This window comes from Dermacentor variabilis, chromosome 3 (assembly GCF_050947875.1).
Source record: "Dermacentor variabilis isolate Ectoservices chromosome 3, ASM5094787v1, whole genome shotgun sequence".
Taxonomy (NCBI): Eukaryota; Metazoa; Arthropoda; class Arachnida; order Ixodida; family Ixodidae; genus Dermacentor; species Dermacentor variabilis.
In genome coordinates, this window is record NC_134570.1 from 136468835 (window position 1) to 136486800 (window position 17966).

A 17966-nucleotide genomic window follows, 5' to 3' on the forward strand; every position below is an offset into this window, starting at 1 on the left:
GCGAGTGTCGATTACATCTGAGGCAATGCATGTTCTCCCAGAGGATTCAGTAGAAAGGTGTCATAGGTTGGGCGAGGCATTCTTGCCTGAGCTGATGTTCGGCGCACCTACTTGAGCCTTGGGTCGTTATTATGGGAGCACCAATGCCTGTGCAGATGTGGGACTATATTCTAATTTTCTGTAGTATGTTGCATCTTGACGTTGAGTAATTTTTATAGCGTTCAAATTATAGTGCGAACTACACGAACTGGTGTTTTTGTGGTTATTTTCATTTCCACTGCTTTGTAATATGCGATAGGCTACAATTGCACGTTTTTATAGAAGAAGGTAATTCAAACAAGATAATACTAAGGAGACAAATGAAACATGTGCGCTATCGAGATGGCCCTCCGGCGTTTTTAGCGTTTTTTTTTTAATTTTTTTTAGCGTTCCATGTTCCGTACGCCCAGGCGTCGCTTGTTCTATGAGAGCAGTGTGTAGCGATGTTAAGGGACTATGTATCTATTCCGGATGAGAGGTGGCGGTGATATCTCGCAGAAGCGTAATCAAACACTGGTTTGGGCATACGCAAAAAAATTTGCAGTTTCCTCGGAAGGGCGCCGCACTGCGAGCGATAAGAATGTTTGTAGTTGTGCTCAAGCTCCTATTCAAGGGGGCGCTATACCACACACGAAGTCACAGCTGCTCCGCAGCAGAAACATCACAAAGGCGCTTATGCGCAAGCGCGATGAGGCCGACCAACGGCCTCGCTGCTGTCACAACTCGATGGAGCACGAGAGGAGACGCATGGTAAACCGGTGATGCTTCTCAATACGCAGTTTTAGAATAGCGTTTGCAACCAAACGTAAATCGACTGCGTAAACCCGCGGGGACAAACCTTTACGGACCACGGGATCTCCGAAAACGTTCAACTCCCGAGCAGCATGTAGCAATAGCCAGTAAAGCTGTGTACGACAATGTTGTTAGCGTAGTATAGTCGATGCCGGAAATGGAAATACTAGGCTGCTTTTAGAGGTTGCGAAGATAGTGAGCTTTTTTTCAGACCTCATGCCCCGCAATATTTTGTTGTCACCAGGTCTACTTGAAAAAAATAGCGTTGTCTTCACTGCGCATGCAGCGAACGTTATGGGGTTTTTGATGTTTACGTGCGAGATGATAACGTGCGTCATGTGGCAAGTTTAGCGTTCGTAACGTTTACGGACGCTAAGAAGTAGCGTTGTCGAACATGCAGGCACCCATGGCTCACGCTTCATCTTCATTTCTCATGATGGCTACGCTCTCACTCGCGTTGATCGCTGGTGACAATTGAAATCAGCTTTCGCTTCCTCTAAACGCCCCTAAAAGGTCTGTTACAAGCGCATAGCGCGTCAATTTTCTGAGATCGTTCGGCGGTTAAGGCGTACATAGGCCAAACCAAACGCGTCCGCATAACATGATGCGTACTAAGAGATTGTGTTTGGTTGGATACGTTTGGCACGAGGCCCCAAACGGTGCCCTCTCTTTCAACGTAATCCTTGCGTTTGAGTTTCCGTACGTTAAAATAAGTAGAAGGGAAGCTCCGTAACATCACGCAAAGGTGCTTGTACTTACCGTACATAAAACAAACGCTATTCTAAAGCTGTCTGCTGTCTAATCATAGGAATCCGTGGATTTAGCTTAATATTTACTATAGCCGTTCCAGTTACACCAGTATTCGCACACAGCTTCTTATCAGGAATGCTATTGCGCGTGCCCACAATGTTCATGCCATGCTCAGAATAAAGAATTCAACTTAGCGAGCGTGACTCTGCATCCAAGCAGATTGCCCGTTCCTCGCGTATCTAAAGACCATCTCAATTTGTCGGCCTCGTGTTGCTGGCCCTTGTACGTGAAGTACATCTAGTGACCACAATTACTCGGCGCGCTGGCCACGCATGCGCTGTCGATAGCGGCAAGTGGCATACCTGCACAGTGTGGTGTAGCCGACAGTGACGGCGCCTAAGTGCGCGCGTGCAGGTGTACATAAGGAATGCGCGCGTCTACGCCTTCGTTACTACAGACGGGGGATGTATCCTTTCATCCTTCATTATGTGCGCTCCTGTCTCGTTTGCCAACGCCGCGAAGATCTCCCTCGTCGTTCACCCATATCATTGCAGCCTTTGCCTCGCCCAGCACGTGCTTTTGACCGAGTAGGCATCGACACTTATGGACCACTGCCAACCACATCAGACGGCCATCGCTGGGTAATCGTGGCCATCGACCATCTTACGTGCTATGCGGAAACTACCCCTTTGTCCAGCGCTTCTGCACGCGACGTCGCCTGGTTTCTCCTGCGCTACATCATCCTTCACCACGGAGCTCTCAGGGAATTACTCAATGATAGAGGCCACGTCTTCCTTTCCGGCGTCATCGATGGTCTCCTCAAAGAATGCCGCATCATTCATCACACCACTACTGAATATTATCCGCAGAATAATGACATGACCAAGCTCCTTAATCGCACTCTTGGTGACATGCTGGCCATGCAGTGCGATGCATCCGACCAAAGCAAGTGGGACCATGCTCTACCATTTCTGATCTACGCTTGCAATATCGCCACGCAGACTACCACGGGATTTTCGCCCTTCTTTCTCCTGTATGGACGCGAACCTTTTACCACAATAGATACTATGCTTCCGTACCGCCTGGACAACACAAAAACCACTACCTTATCCGAAGCTGCTGCACACACCGAAGGGTGTTGCAAGCTATCCCGTATATTTACGTCAGAAGACCAGCAAGGCCTGAAGCACCATCGGGAAACTTCCCATGCTCCTGTATCCTATGCTCCTGGCTCGCTAGTGTGGCTTTGGGGTCCAGTCCCCACCCCTGGACTGTCACCGAAACTCGCGTTGAAGTACCAGGGCCTATACCGCGTGATAAACAAAACTTCTGCGGTCAACTATATCATGGAAGCCCTCGAGCTATACGTTTGGAGCATCGCCGTCGAGGAAGCGAAATTGTGCATGTCGAGAGTCTAAACCCGTACTATGATCCGTGCTACCCGTTGGTCGCCTGGTCGGTTTCCTTTCCCGCGGGAAAGATAACCCTTCTGTAAAATAAGCAGAAGTGGGGCTGTAGCTATGAGATAGACAACGACAACGAGAGAGAAAAGCTCAGGTTATCCGTCGAAACAGGCAACGTTCCACGAAAAGGTACATAGCGGACAAAACGCTAGGCGACGAGTCGTTGCTACAAAAGAGCATCTCACGACCGTTCAATGAATTTCGTATCTATGGGGGGCATGCAGGCGGCAAAGCTGAGGATAGCGCCTTATCTCAAAATTAGAGGAAGAACGCAAGAAGACAGAAGGAAAGAAATAAGTGCTTTTGGATACGCCTACCTGCATATTCGTAAAACAAAGTTATTTCTTGATGTACGTAGACAGATTGATACAGATGCTGTCGGTGAAAGTCGGCAGGAATACCAAAAACAGGAAAGCGTAACACCTCTTGTGCAACTGCGCCTGCTTGTGGAACTTCTTTCTTTTGCTCTGTATTTTCTACATCTCTTTCTATCCAGCAATAAATAAACTCGGTAAACTTAAACGTTTAGTCAAATATAAAATTTGCTCGGCTCTTTCGACAGAAATTACGCAGCCCGAGCCACGAAGGCCCTGGCGCATCGCTCACATTACTTAAAAGTGCTTCGACATGGTCGTCCTCGCTGTTCTCTGTTTCTTATAGTAAATGAAAGTAGAGGGCACAATGTGGCTATACACAAAACTAACTGGGCACTCAGATCATATTTCAGTTAAGATTTCTATCTGAAATGGTGGCCTTTACCAGGAAGCTTTACCCAAGGTTCGACGCAGCCTATTCAAATACATGTAAACGCAAAAAGCGTTTTTCGGAGTAACCCCTGCACTGATTTTAATAACATTTGTTGCATTTGAGAGAGAAAGTTAAATTCTAGTGACTGTTGGAAGCGGAATTTCGATTTAGAGCTTGAATTTTATTAAGATTTCGAAAATTTTGAACGCTTCAAAAAAGAAAATAAAAGCACGAAGTTTAGAAATTCTTAGCTAAGAATCAAGAACAAATATCGTGGTTCTGTAAACGGCATCCACTAGATCATTGAAAGCGGACAAATATCGTGTGTCATCTTATATCGCAAGTGAACTTCATACGTAGTGTACAAGGGTTCTAAAATAGCTGCATTTCTGTATTACAAAATTTTTTTAGATTCATGTGTAACATAATTTTGTACGCTTTAAACGTACTATTAGATGCAATTCACTTAGATGTGATACCATTTTTCATTGGTGAGTTACAGAGTTGTAAACTTGATAGTTTCCTTTTCTGAACATTTTCAATTTTTGCCACTTTAAAAAAATATATTGACAACCTAACCCGAAAATTCGAAACCACAGGACACTAGATTTTAAGTTTTTCTTTTAAATGCAAAATCCTCGCCAAATTTGGTGCATTGCTGGCCGATAAATACGAGTTCTCCTTTTACATGTATTTAGATAGAAGCACCCGCGCTAAAGCTTCTTCTTGTGCCCTTTCCTCCGACAGCGACCTCTATTTCGGCACGGCTGTGAGACGTCTGGCGATGCGGGCCACTGCTGTATCACCTTCTTTGAAACAGTGTGATAACATATCAGACGTATTACTCCGCACTTTCTGGCACCCAACAACGCACCAAAGTCGTCACCATTGAATTACGCTCGCAATTATTTCACTTGAAGGATCAAAAGTAGCAACAAACTGCCGAGACGCAAATGCAATACCAAAGCAACACACAATGGTCATGACGTCTATGAGCTTTTAATGTCACATCCGGTGTTTTCTATACACAAAAGCGCCGCCTTTCAGATTGGTTTCGATTGCCCGTGAGAACCATTTCCTTAGGCGCGAATTCATTTCCTCACCATCCACTGTCGCCTTTCTGCTTCGTGGTTAAATTGCGAAAGATGCAAGGTCTCATATAGCTTTTCTACACTAACGGGTGCGCTCAAATTATGTAAGGTTACTGTGAGGCGCTTATGTTTTTACATGCAATGCGTATTTCAAGCTAAAAAAATTTGTTTCGTGAACCAACTAGGTTTTAAAGTAACGTTGACAGTAATTTATGCACATAAATCTTGTGCAAGATATTAAGTGAGTGGTAGAACCAGTGGCACGGATTGTAAGGCCTTATCAATACTATACAAAACAATATTCAGAAAAGCGTCAGAAAGAGTTAGAAAAGGAACGGTATTAAAAGCGCTATTTAAAATTGTCGCCATAATGCTTGCGCTACTGTTAGTTCTGAAAAGATGTTCTGGTCTGATCTCCTTGGAAAATAATATCTCAAGCAGCTGAACGGAGCCGTTTTTGAAGGTCAGTGGCGTAACTGACACCACCCGCTTACTTATCGTAAACTGCTTTAAAAGTATGCATACACCGGACGTTGCTTGTAGAGTGGCCCAACAAAAATTGGAGAAAACATCTCTGGCCCTATGTGCTATTACTATCTGAGATATACGCTATTATTGCCTGATAACTACAGTTGTCGACTCGGTCTAAGACATTGAGTCATGGAAGCGCGACCGTAAGTGTTGTAACGAGATTACCATAAGAAGTTTAAATTAATCTGAAAGCGTTCTTGAACATTTCTATGTTTTAATTATTTCTTTTTTTGTTGAAAGCACGCGGCTAAGTCTTTTCGAATAATATTGCTGCTGTTACTGGTTACTCTTACTACAGTTACTGCTACTGCTACTGGTGTTACTCTTACTGCTACTGTTAATAGTGTTACCGTTACTACTGTACTACTATTAGCACGCGTTTTCTGTTAGGGAGTATCTGCCATTAGGCCCATAGTGTTCAGCCGTCCTTGAAGATCCTGGGCAGTGCCAAATACGTCATTGCGTTTAAGCTCAATGTCAAATACCCAGTTATGAGAACGACTACAGGCATATCCTACGTACTCTTTGTCATAATTTCGTTTGACAAAGAAATGCATGGGTAATTCTGTGAACATTGAAAAACAATGTCATTCATATAAATGGACGAGAACAGCAGAAAATGGACTTTTATTGAGATAAACAGCATAATTTACACCCTACGGAATAAAAATTATGATAATTGCCACTACTTTTCTCTGGCAAAATAATTCTAGACAAAGTATTCCTGCCGAGAGTTCATGTCATCAGTTTCAATTAAATGTTGCACATGTTGAGTATAACGCCGATACACATCGACCCTCCTTGCATACACCGAGGTGACATTGACCCTCATAGCGACCGTGGATTATTGAATCCGTCATCTGTAATTCATGCAGAAAGAAGTCAACATTCGTCATAATATTAGGGCTGTTGTAAAACCGAAATTTCTTTTCTTTAGCTGAAGTTTTCCGCGAGGTACCGTGCGCTCATCAACTGCACACACAGTTCACCAATATGCTAGTCTTCGAGTCATTCCTGCATGAAATATACGGTGACCAATGAATACATTCTGCAAATAAGGCATATATGCCGGCGGTATAGACTATAATACAGCCTCGAATTCTCAGAAGAACGCAGAAATGAAGCAAATAGTCGCGGCCGAAGGGAATTGACCTTCTTTCAACAATCGCTTCATGCGTATTCCTGAAAAGGAGTACTTGCTTCTTGTTCAATTTCTTCCCCCATGAAAAACCAGAATTTCCCTGGTTGTTGTCCCTGCCTTTCATTTGTTTGTTTTTCCTCCCCTTGAAATAAATGCCATTACTTTATGTATGCATGCAGGCAAATTGAGATTAATGCTGATGAGGAAAGAGCTCAACGACAAAAGCCAGAAAGCAACGGGTGACATACAACCAATTCCTTGTATAACTGGGGCCCTATAACGTAAAACTATTCAAATATGTTTTTATTCCAATCTCCTGACGTCATATTTGCGCAACCGCCGACGCGAGCGCCAGCCGGTGGTCCGCAGTGTTGCCTCAACAGACCAATCAAACGCTCTCCTCGTTCATAGGAGGTCACTTTTGTGTGCTTGAAAAACGAATAACGTCGCCTACACTGAGCCGCTTGTCTGATCTAATTGGCTGACAAGAGGCGAGGAGCACGCTCAAGTGTAGAGCGATTCGATGGGGCCGAGTCAGTGCAGTGAAAATCGATAACCAGATGAAGAAGGTGGTGCCGGCGTCGGCGACTGGCCCACTTTCCCTTACATAGCTTGCGATGGCTGGTCGAAAATCGCGGCGGCATGCAACGGAAGATTAAGAATGATGTTAAAACGGATCGTCAGAAAATAAGAATTGGCAGAACGAGGTCGTAAACGCGCCGAAAGTGTTCGAAAACGTTAGAGGGCTTTGCAGAAGTTTTCTTATACGCAAATAAACCCATGCTCCCCGGCAGGTGTGATTAGCCAGTGCCTGAGCGATCGGTGACAGCCATATTTTAGTCCTTTCAGAATGGTGCCGCCTGCGGCTATTCAAAAGAAAATTCAGTTTTGTTTGGCATATTGATGCATGTTTAACACGTACACGTCACTTTGACGCGGTGAGTTTTCGCTGTTTTGGGACGTCGCGTGACAGGCAGGTGAAGCGAATGCAGTCCGAAAACTTTTGACGAATAGCCGAGGGCTAATGGCAAAAATGCGTCTAATCAGAAATAACTATTTTTCTTTTGTTTGGTCAAATCATGCATTATCAGTGTGTACACGTCATATCAGATGGGCAGTCATCTCGGGTTTCGTGACGTCGCCTGACAGAGAGGTGAAGTGGGGGTGTTCCAGAAAAGTTTTTGACCAATCGTGGAGGGCTGATTGCAGAATTGGTATAGAAAAGTTTGGAATAGCTTTATGTTATAGCGGCCCTCATTTCTTTTGTCTTCTATTTCTGCGCCTTTTACTCGACCGAAATGAACAAACTTGCCTAATTAAACTTTTAGCCCGGTAGCTTATTTTCTATTCTCTTCGCACCTAAATGACGGTACAATTCGAGCCCTGAAGACGCTGCCATTTTGCTAAAATTGCTTATGGCTCTTAGACAAGTTCGCAGTTTTATACCCAAGGCATTTAAGAATAAATATTCTTCGATTGTTCTTTTGCTGAGTACACATCAGCCAAGTTATCTTCTTAAGCAGTTAAAACAGGGGGAAGGCGGGAGACGGAAATTGAAAGCGATAAGCAAAATGACAACAAGGTGAAAGCAGCAGCCAACGTTTGTCCACTAGTCGAAACGTTGGCACCTGCTTTCAGCTTTCTAATTTTGCTCATTTTCCTATGCAGCTGCAATGATTACACGTTCAAGGGCATGAAGAGCTAAGCAGTGTGTGTAAACGTCGCTATTTAGGCAAGCGTCGGGTTAAACAAGGGTGTGGTTCTTGATAAAATATTACGAGTTTGCGTAAGCTTATATAGATGGTGATGAATAAATAAATGCTTTTGCTCTAAGAAAGCAACGTCTTTGGCCGAGTGGGGTATAGACATATTTTTACTTTATCGTTTACGTTCATGGTACCAATTTTCGTAGCGAAATTTGAAGTAGCGGTGAAAACTCTCTAGCCTCCCACATGACGTGCCGAGAAATAAAGAGACATTGTGAGAGCATACTTGAATTAGAGCATGTCGGGAGACTAAAATTACAAAGAAGTCGAATGAAAAATAAAGAGTATTCTACTGCAACGTTTTCTGGCGGTCCAAGAAATACTTATCCGAGGAATTCATAAAACGTTGAAGATGCGCATACTTTATGTCATACAAGGGCAGCTTGGTGAAGCATTGACAACTGGCCACCCAATACATCTTTGTTACGATGTTCCCTCATGCTCAACGATTGCCCTTTAAGCCACAGATAGGATTGTAGTAGCAGTACTACCGGTTGAAGCGTGAGATTTCTTTAAACGCCAGCTGTTTCCCTTGCGTCGTTCGACTCTAAAGTCATTTACTGCGACACCACCATTCTCCTATAGGGATGACGACCAGGTTATTTTCGCTCGCCTGCTTTGTTTTTTCAACTGATCTAACGCACTACCAGGAACACAGCTGTGCTATGCGGTTTGTGTGGGGGAACTAGTGGGGCGGATTTTAAATGTAATAATTCCAGATTAGGAATTCAGGAAATATAAATATTTAATATGTTTTTCAGGTACCTTCAAATGTGTGATGATACGGAAGGATATTCAGTGTATATTATATAAACAAGTTCTGACTTTAACTCCTTTGTGGTGTACGAAACTTTCTGTCTGTGTGATACAGTAACGCATGTTATGGAATTCGAAGTGTGTATGTGGACAGACATTAACACTGATACTTCCCTTGTCTGAGTAGGCTAGATATATTTAATTAAAATTAATACCTTCATGGAACCTTTTAGCCGCCGCTGTTTGGCCAAAAGTCCATTCTAATACTTATTTTTTGAGGTCATTCAACCTTTTAGTATTTGGAATATATTTCATCCGGCTTATCTTGTAGGCCTGATGTTTATTTTTGTTTACTTTGTGTCTTATCAATGTGAGGTGGCATTGTCATCAGTGCAACAAATTTTTAGGACGTATGTAAGAGAGCCAGTTTTTCATTGTTTACATTGTTCTTTAGGACAACATCGATAAACCTACCTGCCCGACGTTACTGCATCATGGAAATTGACACGACTTTCAAGTTTGGAGCGTCCTTACACCTATTCCTAAATTAAGTCCTTTTGCGAATTATTTAAGTCTTAAGGTCAGTAGGCAGCTGTACTATAGAAGGCTTCTTGCGTCTCATAGTCTTTTGAGTTAAAATGAGTTATTTTGAAGAGTTGGGCTTTGTCAACATTCAGGCCAAAATTCCATGACTGATATCACGAGCAAAAGAACGCGTTGTGACCTACGGGATTTAAGTAATCTAATTTGGCCCGTGAATTTGCAGCCGTCACAAAGAGGACGCTTGGCGTATGTGGATTCTGTGAGCTATGGAGAAACCTACGTGGCGTTGTCGGGCTGAGTAGGGCAAGGGCGTATAAGGAGAACCCAATTACGAGAACTTAAGTGATTTTGCAGTAAAAAATGGGACGCGTGTTCGCAATGTTTCTGAATTTGAACTGATCATCTCAGCTGGAAGGCGATGTTCTCACAGCTTTATTAGCATACCGATATTCCTGCTAACTAAGGAGATAAGTACTTATCAAATTTATGTAATAACTGCTGCTAACAACAGCTCTTGATGTGAGACAGGAGATTCAACCTGGAAAATCGTTCACGAAATAATAAACATTTGCTTATCATTCACATGAATTAAGGTGAAAATATATTCCGAATGACAAGAACAAGGGAGATAGGTGCAGGTTGGACAACAATAAAGGAAATTCAGATGCATTCTTGCCAACCGTTTTGTTTTTTTCACCCTACTGTGCCATAAGCAAAATGTAGAACTTCCGTGTCAATCTGTTTTTTCGTAGACAAGGTTACGTGAAGTGATAACCTGACATAGCATGAGACAGTTGGGGCACGCCAGTCGGTGCTCAAAGCTTATATGTCCGGGGCAATCCCGGCTACCGACCAGCCCTCGGTTTGTTCTTGTACCGTGCAAGAATGAAACGAACAGAGAATAATGCATGCTCTAGTGAAGTCTGATGGCTCTGCACCACTTTGCCCTTTTTGTCAGTCAGCCCAACTGTCAAGCATTTCGTATTTTATAGACACCTATATATATCTCACACGTCCTTTTCGACTGCACCATTTACAACCCGGTACACCGGACACCTAACACCCCATAGTTTCGATTGTACAGACCTGATCTCTAGAGGAAGATTTTGGCACTATCCAACGTCACTCAAAGTCCACTGCGAGTAACAAAAGAGGTCTGGAGAAAATAATTCAAGAGTGCCAGAACCAGGATCTCAATATGAGACACTCCTAGTCGCGGTTTCCGGAATAATCTTGACCACCAGGGATCTTTTAACAGGCACCTACCTTCATGCACACTAGCGTTTTGCATTTCGCATCCACCGAGATCCAGCCTCCGCGGTGTGAATCGAAGGCACGACGTGGGGCTGAGAAGCTGGACGCATAACCACTGGACTACTGCGGTGGTCCGCGCTCTTGACATTTGAAAGCGAAGCGTTCTGTGCCTCTGTCACCCCATTATTCTTGTGTGGGATTCTGGCAGCTGTCTTGTGCGATTGGCCGGCAACGGCCATAGTGGCAACAGACTCCAGATATAGTGCAAACCCAGGCTCTCGGGGCGGAGAGCGACGTAAGCGAGAGGGAAGGAAGGCTCCAACATAAATATGCCTTCGTGGTCATCAGTTCAACAGCTCGAGGTCTCTACTAACGCAGACTCGGGTCTGCAAATGGTACGTTGGTTCAGTTTTACATCCAGATCTACCCTGCAGTATTCACTACAAGCACACGTACTATAAACATACGAACATATCGACAAAACGTCAATAGCAAAATCCACATCGATGCAGGTAGCGTAAACCCCGGCGCCCTGGCAATCCTGAGGGAAGGCGGACATATAAGTATGATGATTTCACAGCAAACATCTAGGCTTCTGTAAACTCGCAATGACAAAGGAGAACTAGAAGTTTTCGCGCCCGAAGTGCAATAAAGCAAGTGCTGTCTTTTCCTACAACAGGGTAGTTGGAGCAACAAAGCATATTACGACGTTCTATCCGGTTTAAGGAACGATTCCCACAACAACGCACACCGTCAGGCTACGGAACGCTAAGAAGGTGATCTAGACGTCACATCTAGCGCGACGAAAAGCTCTTCATTGTCTTAATTTAGGCGCAATGCATCAGCGAAGCAGGATATGTAGTAAGCGTGCGCTCTTTGGTGCTCTCTGTTCGCTTGGTCGCCATGTTGCGCGGGAGTGCTTCACAATTTAATTTCGGTGGAGAAGGTTAGCTTCTCAGAGTTGATGTATACATTTTAAATCTGGGTACGGTGACCAAGTGCGTCACTTTATTGCCCACAAGTGATGACCACAGACCCTTTGTTGATCCTAACATTCAAAACCTTGAACGGTCTCCGAAACACATTTATTACTATGGAGAGATGGGCCTTACCGGTAAATGACGTCGCCTCACGAATGCCCTGCAGCAAATTTGTTTCGAATCCTTGTAACCCAGGTGGGCTAAGAGACCGTTATCGCACCAAAGGGCTGCTTTCTTTAATCGTTTGGTGCCAGAAAGAACACAAAGAGGAGCGCTAGCGGGAAGCCCCACCCTAAATAGGGGTGTTTGCTATTTTTATAATTTTTTTATTTTTCGCTGATATGCTGATTCAGGCGTGGGCGACGCTCCCGCCATGCGAGATGGGTGTTCGGGCCGCTTGGTTTGATAGTAAAATTAAGCGTCACTTTCTTCTATAGATCACTATACTCATCGTTATCATCATAGCTGATGTTCTGCCTGGCGATGCGACGTGTTTGTTATCCATAGAGGCCAAATAAAGAACGCGGCTGTCAGAGCATTTCATAGGCGAGAGGCCTCATTGCTGTATCTACGTGGTGGCTTCAGTATCTACGCTAGGCTGCAGACGCAGCTTCGCACGACTGTAGTGCGCATAGCGGAACGCGGAACGTTTTCTGTGTCCACGTCAGAGTTTAAATGTTCGCTCGCCCTGTTTGTGGTCTACTCTGACCACGGTATGCTCATTTTCAGATCTCAGTGCAACACTGTGGAGGCTAGAGAGACTTCTTCCAGTGGCGGCGTTCGCACTTGAACATTGCTCAACATTTTATGACCCCTACTGTAAGGACGTTGTGAATGTTCGCGTTGTTTAAACTCATGTGTGCATTGTTTTTGTTTGGTTTAAGTGCGTGCTTGCTCGACTTCTCTGGGGTCCACTCTGCGTTTGTGTATCTGTTGCATTGCAATGTTGTGCTGTTGGCTCGCAGCCGGGCCGCTTCGAGAGAACGCCTGCTTTGGGAAGGCGAAGGCCGGACGCTCTCCGGCGAAAAAGGGAGCGGCAGGGGTTCTCGCGCACTGGTTCTCGCGAGCGCCATAAATCGCGCAGCGAGCCGCTGTAGCGGCATGTGGACAAGGGATTCGTGGGGAGTGTTTGGGTCCGGCCGAGGCGTCGTGGGCGGCTCGGTAGTTCGGGCGGTGGCCACAGCCGGTGCGAGTTACGCAACCCGGACACAGGGTCTAGCAGCTGGGGGTGAGAATTGGCATGGCTGAGAGGTTCAAGTGTGGTCTGAGACTTTAGAGACAACGAACCGATCTCGTCAAGTGCCCGATCGGAGCGATGGACTGCTCCGAGGCTATTTGCACTGGAGCCAGGCAGTCAGGGCGACACTCGCTCGCGCCAAGGGCACCGACCAACTTCATCGTCGTTCTCGCGGCGGCTCGCCTCTAGAGCATTGCTCGATGATATCGTAATACTACTTAATATGTAATATAATACCTAATATGTCATACGTATTACGAACTTAATACGTAATGTGAACTCGTTTTTCTTGTTTAGTATATACTTAGAGGTTCCAGTGTTGTCTGAGACTTGAGAGACAATGGGCCGATCTCGTCAAGTGCACGATCGGAGCGACGGACTGCCCCGAGGCCTTTGCTCAGCCGCATTCGTTAATGTGAACCGTTGTTCCTTGTTTAATATATACTCAGTGTAATAACAGCTAATGTCTGCCTGTAAAAAAAATTCAGTTCAAATTATTGATATCCAGCATCTTTAGACGCGGAATACCGAAGCAGAGAACAGTGCAGTGGCTTAGGAAGAGCTAAGGGCGATATAAAACACCAAGAAAGAAGAAGCCAGAACTAAGAGATAAGTAAAACTTACTCCTACAGTATATTGAATAAAGTATTGAATGACAAGCTTTTAATCCCTACAAGCACACTTTGGTATATGGCCGCAAGCGCATTGTTTTAGATCACTTTAAAGTTATGTGTTTTTTCTTAATGTTTTTTTTTATTTGCAGCCCGTTGGGACATCGCAACGTGCATATGCGCGCCTCAAATACCATTGGCTGGCGCCGAAGCATTGATGGAACGTGTGGAGTGCTAAATTTTGTGACTGAAGTTCCTGCGTAGCTACCATAGCATGGCACCTAATTTATGAAGCAGAGTTACATGTTGTGAACCTTCTTTGCCGTGCGCCATCTTGATCGACTGAACAGTGCGCGCAGCGCGATTCTCAGCATCGATATCAAAATTCATTTTAATAGGCTACAAATACCTCAACACCAAGTTATCTGCAAGGAGGTGTCTAGCCAGGAGTCAGCGCGCTCTGCCGCTAGCGTATCAGGGCAGGCTTATGGCGTGTGGAAGAGAGGTAGCGCGCGCCAGCAAGGGTACATGTAGTCTGGGAGATGACTATATGAATTGGTGAGTAGGAGGGAAGTGATCGACTCCGGCACGTAATATCCGAAAGAGCACGCATGTAGTACACCGGGCGCTACCTCACATGATTCGAGGAAAAAAACACATTAAACAAACAACCCTCAATCAACTCCGAAAGAACAGAAATGAAGCACTGGTTTTGCTTGTTTGAGATTGCAAACATGCGTATTTGTTTGTTTATTTTGTAACGTATATTGAAGACGGAGTCCTGCAAGATAGACGCTTCTCTTTAATGGCGGGCCAGAAGAAGGGCGTGCCGCTTACGCGCTTCATCATCTTTCATGGCGCCGACCTTTGCCCGCGCCGTCCCGTGGTGCAGGAGCCCCGCATCATTGTTTCAATTGGCCCCCATGGGAAAAGCGATCGTCTCGGTCGCGCCAAAACGTTCTTTCAGCGAAGACAAGAAATGAAGCTCCTCAGGTGTATCTCGGCGATCACGTACGCGCAAATTACGGTTTCATGCGCACTACGTAAACATCAGCGTGAGGGCGACAACGGAGGGAACCGGAGTCAAAACTGCAGGGGGCGACTTCGTAGGTCACGTCACTGAGGCGGCATGTAACCTTGTAGGGACCAATATATCGGCGGAGCAACTTTTACGAAAGTGCACGGCGACTGTTGGGCGCGCAGACCCACGCGCACGCGCCGGTATTGGAATGGACGTCGCGACGACCCTGGTTGTATCGAAGGCGGGAGGTCTTCACGTACCGTTTCAGAGAAGAAAAAAGATGGGGCCAGTAATACTTCTGTCGTATCCTTTCTAATGTGTTAGCGAATCCCAGGTATCCCGCGCATGGCTCATCATAACAGGCTTGCAAAATGCCTAGGCGCAGCGCCGATGGCACGACAAGGAGGTACGTATTCGGACCACTTCCGCAGTTTTTCCTTTAAAGAACGTTGTGGCGCAAATAGTACGATGATATGCCACGCACGAGCGAGCGAGGTAAAATGCCTTCAACTCCTTGAAGGTTCTCGATGAGCGGTAGCAGCTCAGCGTCAATGCACTGGTGCTCAGCCATCTTTATGGTGTCGATACCGCCGACAAATGAAAAGTCATGCTGAGGGTCCGATGAGGTCGTGCAGAGTGGTGCGCGTGACAAACAGTCAGCTTTACTGTACTTTCTTCCAGGTCGGTAGACAATTGTAAGGCTGTGTACTTTTGTAAGCGCAGGCTCCAACAGGCTAGTCTGCCTGAAGGATCCTTCAGGTTGGCAAGCCAGCACAGCGCGTGGTGATCGCTGACAGCCTGCAAGTAGGTTTTTGCACGGCTGACAGCCGTGCAAGTAGGGTCGAAAATTACTAATTTCCCACACAACCGCTAAGCATTCTTTTTAGGGGTTGAGTAGTTTATCTCAGCGTTTGTGAGACTGCGACTCGCATAAGCAATGGCGCGTTCCGAACGAGCTTGCCCCTGCGCAAGAACTGCGCCGAGACCCGTATTGCTGGCGTCAGTATGACTTTCAGTGTCAGCGTCTTCGTCGAAATGAGCAAGTATTGGGGCCGCTTGCAAACGCTTTCGCAATTCATTGAACGATTGTTGCTGCTCGTCCGCCCAAATTAAAGGCACATCGTCGCGTGTAAGCCGCGTCGGAATCTTATCAATTCTCGAGAATCCCTCGAAAAAGCGTCTGTACTATGCGTACAAACCAAGGAGAAGCGCTGGAGAGCCTTCTTGTCTGTGGGTGGTGAAACCTCGGCGACGGCAGCTAACTTGTCGTGGTCTTGTCGGGTGCCTGTAGAACCAACAACATGGCCAAGAAATTTGAGTTCCTAGAACCCGAAGTAGTATTTTTCAGGCTTGATGGTGATGCCAGAAGTACGGATCGCAGCGAGGGCACTCTCGAGTCGTGGGGGATGTTCGTCAAACGTGTTCGGGAAACGATAACGTCGTCCAAGTGTACCAGGCAGGTTTGCCAGTTGAGTTCAGCAAGCACGGTATCCAGCATCTGCTGAAAGGTGGCAGGTGCGGAATAGAGACCGAAGGAGAGAACTTTGAACTCATGAAGCCAGTCAGGTGTCACAAACGATGTTTTTTCACGATACTTTTCATCAACTTCGATTTGCCTATACCCTAATTTAAGGTACAACGAAGAAAAAAACTTGGCATGTTGTAGACGATGCAATGCGTCGTCGATGTTGGCAATGGATAAATATCGCGCTTGTTGACACGGGTATACTTTCTGTAATCTACACAGAAGCGTAGTGTATTGTCTTTCTTTCTGACTAACACTACAGAGGATGTCCACGGGATTGTGGGCCTCCTCTGACAATGAAGACGATGAAAGCTGACAATGAAGACGCTGAAAAGACGATGAAGCGCTTACGCGCTTGATCGTCTTTTATGGCGCAGACCTTAGCGCGCGCCGTCCCGCGGTGCCCCACATCATTGTGTCTATATAACTCAAAATTAGGAAATATGTATTTCTGAGAAAGTTATTGCGTTCACAAAATCCGCTAGTACCTAATCGGTCGCATGCTGCTGACGACATTACACAGGCGAGAGCAGCGATATTTCACTGTTTTGTAAACGATAGTGCAATGTCCATCTAGCATGCAGTATAATAATATTTCGCTTACATGTTTGCAGGACCATATGTCCAACATTTGTTCCAGGGCTCCGTAAACCAACACCGAAAAGTGATGCTACTTGATTACCGAGGGAAGCTACGGGGCAGCTCCAAGGTGCCCCTGCCTCCTCCGATATCACCACCGTGAACCTTCCAGACATCTGGCCATTCCACATTGGCCGCTTCTAGCCAGACGCCACTAAGCATCAAGAAGCCGATCAATATCGAAACCCGACATTAGTATCTTGGAAGAAGGCATGCGTGGAATACCGAACTGGTGACCGGGTTCGGGATTGCGCAATAATGCTTGCCTTAAAACATTATACGCACGTGGCCAACTGTGAGGCGTAACTTTTCCTAAATATAAGAAGTATTTTATTCCAAAGCATTCGATGGCTCCACACAGCGTTTTATTTTTGTGTTAGTAGGCAAGCAGCTTTCTGTCTCTCATCGTATTGAGCCTCATCGATAAAGCAGACTGAAATGTGCGATGTTGGAATGCGACTTCCCCGATTGTTGCAGTTTTCAGCATTTGTTTACCTGGATTTGCAGTAATATCAAATTTTCACTTGGCGCAAGATGTGCCTAATGCATTCAAAAGTATTCTGACGCTTATTACCCCTTCTATGGTGACGATCGTATGTCTGACCACATGACACGGAGCGCCACGAATAGTATTCTATGTCGTATAATACCCGCGAGCACCACCAATTAGTGTGGAATGTACAGCGAAAACTGTCTAAACAGCAGACGCAGTTGACCCTTGTCTTTCTACTCGACAAAAGGTGACCTTACGCCCCGATATTCTTGCGATAGTGGTGTGTGTGGTATTCCTGAACCAAATTTCTCGCGAAAAAGAGCTCACTTTTCACCTCGCCCTATTTCAGTATTTTACAATTTTTCACTCTCAGTGAAATGTGGAAACATGTTTGTCGCTACGAATTGCTGCGGGATTATGACATGGAGACTCAAGGAGGGAAAATGCATAAATAACCCGTAAAATTAGTGCAACTGGTGATGTTCCCTACTAGTTTGGTGGAGTGCAATGTTGAAGGAGAGATATTTGAATAAGCGCGGCGAGAGTACAGGCAAGCAAAAGAATACGTAGCGAGGCATTCGCTTTAG

General features: G+C 45.5%; 1 protein-coding gene across 1 annotated transcript in view; it reads right to left on the reverse strand.

Annotated features, from left to right (window-relative positions):
- Positions 1–6117: 6117 nt before the first annotated feature.
- LOC142574213 (uncharacterized) overlaps positions 6118–17966 on the reverse strand; it is a 59871-nt gene continuing 48022 nt past the window's right edge. The window contains exon 7 of the mRNA XM_075683362.1: positions 6118–6273. Coding sequence (XP_075539477.1) covers positions 6163–6273 — 111 coding nt within the window. The 3' untranslated portion in view covers positions 6118–6162. The remainder of the gene's footprint in view (positions 6274–17966) is intronic.